Below are 6,844 nucleotides of genomic sequence, written 5' to 3' on the forward strand. Positions count from 1 at the left end.
CTAGACATGAGGAGGAACATTAATAGGCCAACCAATGTTGCTCATGAGCATCCAAATGTTGTTGAGCTCTTCATAAACTAGGTTTATTGTTGGGCGCTCTATTCTTGTTTCAGACACACAAATTACTGCAATGTGCAATATGGATTTCAATGCTTCGTGGTTTATTAGTTTCCCTTTCAACCTCGGATCTTCAAACTCAGAGATTGGAAGCTTTCCTGTACTTACATCCTTCGCCTGCATCAATTTGTGAGGATTAATGGATGATATATATACACTAACGTATTTCTGTATTTCAGGATAATGTAACTTTAAACTTTTTTATTTTAGAGGGGAAAAGTTGTTACTTAAACTTCATGGTTTTTACATAAATTGGACGAAAGGAGAGTAATAACTAATAAGCATGGATTAATAACGTGCAAAACATTGGTTGAGGAGTACAAACCTAAAAATCAATACAAATATTTCCATTTTCGACCATCCATAAAACATTAGCACTAAGCACTTATTAAGAAAAGTCAATTGCATTACTCCCCTGTCTCAATTTATATAACTCACGTTTCTTTATATTCAGTCCCAAAAGAAAGAACACATTTTTATATTTAGTAATAATAATGAAACAATTGGTAGTCCTACCAATATCTATGACTTATTTTAAACCTTAAGTTTCAAAAATCCTATGTTGCTCGGACTCTTTCAAAATGTCAACATGTTGAATCCTCCAAACATAGTGTATTATTGAAGGATTCGACACGAGTGCGGCATTATTTTTGAAGAGTCCGAACAACGGAACTTAGCCAAAATCTGTCTTTCTTTCTTAAATTTCGTATCAAGTGAAAACTACATTACGTAAATTAGGACGGATGAAGTATTTACCTTTGTTAACAATGTGTGTCTGGCTTCTTGATCAAAGTGAGGAAGTTTTGTTCCAGATAGGACTTGCAACATTATAACTCCAAAGCTATAAATGTCAGTTTCTGCACAAGTGAGTAACCCACACTTTTTGTATTCAGGGTCTGTGTATATTCCATTTTCCAAAACATCTCCAAATACTTTGCTCTCTTCCATTCCTAGCATTTTTGATTGACCAAATCCGCATAGCTTTGGTTCAAATGTCTCATTCAAAAGAATGCTGCTAAGCTGTCATATTAGAACACTATTAATACTTATAATTTCTAAAAACAATTCCTAACATCGTCAAAAAGATAAGTATTGAAAACAGTACATTGAATTTGGCACAAATTATTAATTGGTCGCCTTATTAATTTATTCCCAATTTATTGACAACCTTAAAAATACCTCTCTATTTGACTAACTAAACTTAGATACACCCTCAGATATGCCACATGACATAGCAATTGGTCTCAGATTCTTGAAGCATGGGCCTCTTGTTAAAAGAACGAGAGAAGTATTGAAAACATCCCTACACTTCACGAGAATTTAGGGGTGTATTTTACTAAGTTCAGTTAATCAAGTAAAATAGTATTTTTAAAGCTGTCAATAGTTCTGCAGGAATGAAACTAATAACTCAGCACAAATTTAGAGGTGTTTTCAATACTTCCTTCAACATCAAAAGTTTAATAATTTTTGTGCAATACCTTAATGTGGCGATGAATAATTGAGCCATCAATATAATTATGGAGATATGTGATTGCACTTGCACAGTCCCTCAATATTTTAACTCTTGCGTCCCAAGTCAAAACAGTGTCTTCTCCTAAATATTTCATGAACTAGCTATAATGTAACATTATCTTTAGAGAGAAATTACAATGTATAAAACGAATCAATCTTTGTGAGAAATATATATCTGGTGAGAGCAATTTAAACCATTTAGAACTTTGTGTCAAATCAAATAAGACCCCATAAAACCAGACCAAGGAAAACAATATTTATGTGATTTTTACAAAGTTTATATGTACTCATTGATAGTGGTACAATATGCGTGACCAAAAACTAGATAAAGGATAAATAAAGATGAATTATTAGTGTATATTTTTTATATATGCAAAAATTAACTAAATAAAGAGAGTTGATTTTCGTGCACGTACAAGATTTACACTATCATATTAAAATTACCTCTAACAACAAATATGTATTCATAATAAGTCCTAAGTCCAACAATATTTTTCCACTATTGATTTTGCAAACTTTTAAGAAACTTTAAATAGAAGAATAATTTTACTATATCACCCTTTGAATATCGTGAATACAATGTCTTGAAAAATGTAATAGAGAAATGACTATAATTAATGATAAGGGTGAATTAGGAACTAAGTGTAAAATTGTCCATTGATTTCATAAAGTAAACAAGTATTGTTGGACATCCTAAAATATTATAGTGGACAACTATTATTGAACAGAGGAATTATTATTTGTTCTTAATTGACGTCTCAAGTCCAAATATGACATGTAAAAATGAACGGAGGTACGAGGGAGTTATAAATTAAAAGGTTAGAGGAAGAGAAACTAACTGATTAAATACTGGCCTAGATTTCCACCAGAAGAGTGTTCATAAACCAAAAAGTGATTTCCATCTTCATTACAAAAACCCAATAGACAAACAATGATAGGATGCCTAGCTCTTGATAGACACTCAACTTCCCTAATAAAAGAGTCCATTGCATCTTTTGTTTTGTGCATTTCTTTAATAGCCACATTTTGTCCACTTGGTAATATCCCTTGATAAAACTCTCCTCTTCTTCCATGTGCTATCCACTTTCTTCTTCTCATATTACCAATGTTTAAAGCATTCTCAATCTCAACATTTGTGAATTTGTAGAGACCATTAGTGGTAGGTGACTCCACATTTTGAGAAACCACTACCTTTTTACTAATTCTCTTCAAAATGCATTTCAACACCATGAAAAGTATTGTGATTATTACTATGGTCACTACCATTGCATGAAATTCTTCTCCCATTTAATAATCTTTTTTTTTCTGACTAAAAGCTTCTCTAATATCACCCCTAGCTAGCTAGATGCACTTCTATCAATTATATGTGGTTCAAATATAAAATTCACTCAGATAATTAAGAGATATTCAAGAAGTTAAAGCACAATTCAACTCACATTTTTGAAATTTTATGAAGATACTAGATAGTCGAAATCATAAATTGCAAAAATAAAATAAAGAGAAAAATTGATATATGGACTCATAAAGTAACACTACACTAAAAATGATCTTTACAACAATTACTTAATGGTAATTAACTAAATTGCCGCTAAATATGTTTTTAGTGACAATTAACACTCTTTGCAAATGTCATAAAGTCTATAATAACATTGAATCCAATAACAATTAACTAATGTCCGTAAAGACTTTAGTACAATTTGTTAATGTACATATTTATTTCTGTAAAAAGCTATTTTTGTTGTAGCATATGTAGTAGTAAAAATAAAAAGACCTTGACCAAAACCAATGAAGAATGAGAAGACGATTATGGAGCAACCTCAAACGAAGTAACATGTTCAGTATTTATAATGTTTTTTGGGAAATAGGGAAACACAAAAATGTCAATTTTCTTGTTAAATTTACTATGCAATTCCTTTGTCACTCTTTCAATGAAACCTTGATATTCCCCAAGATCAACTAAGGAAAATGGCAACTTTTCGTTTCATATTATTGATGTAAGTCCAAAGGACTACCTAGTTATTCCCTCTGTCTCATATTAGTTGATCATCTTACTAAAAATAGTTGTCCATCTTATTAAATCAGAAAAATATTAATTAAATTTTTTCTATATTATCTTTACAATCAATTCTTTTTGAAAGTGTTTACATTTATTTGTAAAATTCTCAAAAAGTTTTAAACGGGTAAATTAATAAAATTGTCTTCTTATTTTTGATTTCTTAATATAATATGCGTATAAAAAGTAAATTGATAACAAAGATGACAAAGAACAGAATAAGGTACATAATAAGTTAATGAATGTCGGACATGTTTTGATATAAATATTTTATCTAATTTGATATTTCTTTGTTTCTCCAATCTTTTCTGCTCTACACAAATCCTACTCACTCGTTTTGTGTGATGGTGACCAAGGGCAATAATTCTATTCTATGCTTAGGTAACTTCGTTCAATGTTATTAGTACTACTATAAAACCTCATAAGTAGGGGAACATAATATGGTATATACGGAATATTATATCGAAATAATTTTTTTTTTACATTATAGTATGAATATTATGATATTTATGGTAAAGTATTTGGTATGCCTTTTAATAATTTTTTTATATTTGATACGATATTTGATAGTTATAATATAAATATAGAAATATCATTTACCACACCAAGGTTTTATAGTAATATATATAGAACCCAAACTATATATATATATATATACTAAAAAGGCATGATTCGTGCCAGCACGGGCCCAATACGTACATTTGTGTATCTTTGAACTTTTTTTAGTTCTCAATGCTGAAAAATAACTTTGAGTTTTGATTTGTCTACTGTGTCAATATATTCATCTACACTTGTATCAAAAACAATTCTAATTGTCATGACATAATACATAACAATATATATAAAATAAGTTTTATAATCACGGTAGTTTCAGTTAAATAAAGAGGAGCCCAAAAACTAAATAAATCTTCAATAGTTGATGCAAAGAAAAATTCAACCCATCCATTCAAAAGTCCTCCCTGCATGACTGTCAGTCACAAGCTAAGATTTTGAGCAACAACCTGAAGCAAAATTAAACAAAATGTTTCATCAAATATAAAGTGCAAATGCATTCACAGAATCACAGGTCCATTATTGTAAGTACCTCTAGCAACTTGCTTGTGAAATTATTAGAATTGAAAATGTCAACAACCAAAAAAACATAAAATATAATTTACACTTGATTCTCTTCTACAGAGATCCTTCACCAATATAATCATTATTTATTTATTTATAATAGAAGGAACTTTAATTGCTTAAAAAATAGAAAATATGTAGTAATTAAACTGATAAGTAACTTTTGAGTTGTAGGATGTAAGGAGAAACAACTTCTTCCCCTATTTATAACGCTTGTATTTTAAGAGAGGAAGTCGTAAAACTCTTGAAATATCTTCAAGGAATCTTCCTACTCTTACATTTTGATCATACTGAAATTAATATCCTTATTTTGTCATATTTAATAAATAAATAAATGCTTCCGTGCGGTATGTCACTTTACCTACAATCTTTTTTTCGGCAATACACCATCTAGGCATCTACAATGAATTTCATTATTATGAGATCAAATAGAGTCACTTGTCTCAACTCGTCCTTTCTGTCAGTAATATTAGGATGGTCAAAATTGAATGAAAGAACTTCTTCTCTTAGGAATAAAATGCATTAAAATCTCTATTTTCCTTTTCTTATTTATACTAGTACTGCTTGAACTTAGAAAACATTATGAAGACACGAAAATGACGCCTAATGTAGGAGCTAATGTTCTATGTACGTACTTTAACATCTGATGAGTTACGTTCTTATTATTAAATAGAAAGGCAACTAATATATTATAAAGATCAGATGCAGCAAAGCATCATGAAAACTAAATCGTTCTTTAGCCTACTCCATAACACCTTCATATTTATAGAGACCATAAATACAACCATATAGACGTACAATTCCTTGTGCAAGCTAGCTACATCAGTTTTTCATATTCTTCTTTCTCAAATGCTGAATCTATTTAGTGATAGCAAGCACAATTAATATTGATTTTTTTTTAATTGTAAAATAACTAAATTTAACATAAGAAACCCATGGAAGAACTTAAAAGTAATACAAAATAGAGATTTTTCTGCTCAAGTTTCAATAATGCAAAGAAATTTTAACTTTTTGAAAGTTGGACTTCTTCAAACACATTATGCGTGTTAGATATGTAAACATAAGATAAATGTAAAGAATGATCATACTTATAATACAAAACCTAAAAAGTATATAGTTAGATGATTATGTTATTATTGTGAGACTCCATGTGTTATCATGTAATGGCGACGCTCATCTTACAAAGCAAAATTTATACAGTTTCCTTGATCACAGGATAAGGCAAATGTATTGGTGAGATGATTAAAGAAACTAAGCTCACGGAATATCTTGTTTTCACCTATAGGCTCTTCCATATATACAATTGCTACATCTCCCCCCGCCTACTCCATGTAAATATAGTAAGATGACTTTAGATGCAGTACTTACGAAAAATGAGTTAATAGATATATTATATTATCTGATAATGCAGACACCAAAATCAAGAATGAGAGATAATACTAAATGTAAGCTTCATACCATGAACATGGAGACGCCTTTCATGTCCGATTGATGAGTCTTGTTATTCATATGTGATAGGAAGCTAGCTGTAAACTTTAGGGTGGGTAGGACTTCCTATTACCACAGAAAACCAACAGTCCATTCATATGATCTCACACAACAACTTTTGAACACCTAGCAAAAAAAAATGAATAAAATAATTAATTGATTCCCCTCAAGACGCAATCATAATTTATGTGTGAAGAAGAGAAAATTGACTTTCACAAAATATCATCATATATAGAGCATGTAAATCACTTATCATTTCCGATTGAGTTCTTTTTATTAATAGAAAACATGAAGCTACTTGTGAACTTGAGGGAAGAAGTTTCTAGTAACACATGGAAATACACTTTTTATCATCCATGACCTTTATCACCCTGAAACTAATTAACGATTTGTATCAACTTTCAAATCAAGTAAAGAAAATGTAGTTGTTGATCATAGGTTAATTAAGTTCAGTGACAATTTGACAGTACTTTAATGCTTAAGTACTTATTCATAACTTTCTCAAATAGTTTTCTTTGTATAATCAGTGCATCGTTGCTCATATTCACTTATGTACCA

At 30.0% G+C, this 6,844-nt stretch overlaps 1 protein-coding gene across 1 annotated transcript; it reads right to left on the reverse strand.

Annotated features, from left to right (window-relative positions):
* On the reverse strand, window positions 1–2,916 carry LOC125856528 (putative serine/threonine-protein kinase). The gene is made up of 4 exons (XM_049536089.1): window positions 2,469–2,916; window positions 1,596–1,711; window positions 874–1,137; window positions 1–234 (listed from the first exon to the last, which is right to left on the reverse strand). Exons 1-4 carry the CDS (start codon window positions 2,914–2,916, stop codon window positions 1–3), a joined length of 1,062 nt encoding a protein of 353 aa, XP_049392046.1.
* Between the last annotated feature and the right edge of the window lie 3,928 nt (window positions 2,917–6,844).

This window comes from Solanum stenotomum, chromosome 2 (genome assembly GCF_019186545.1).
Source record: "Solanum stenotomum isolate F172 chromosome 2, ASM1918654v1, whole genome shotgun sequence".
Classification (NCBI taxonomy): Eukaryota; Viridiplantae; Streptophyta; class Magnoliopsida; order Solanales; family Solanaceae; genus Solanum; species Solanum stenotomum.

Bases quoted from the DNA above. Each gene is read 5' to 3' on its own strand.
- LOC125856528 (XM_049536089.1), bottom strand. From the start codon at position 2,916: ATGGGAGAAGAATTTCATGCAATGGTAGTGACCATAGTAATAATCACA. The intron at 1,712-2,468 runs GTTAGTTTCTCT...TGAAATATTTAG, and splicing joins TCTAGGCCAGTATTTAATCA to GAGAAGACACTGTTTTGACT. The intron at 235-873 runs GTAAATACTTCA...AAATTGATGCAG, and splicing joins GACACACATTGTTAACAAAG to GCGAAGGATGTAAGTACAGG.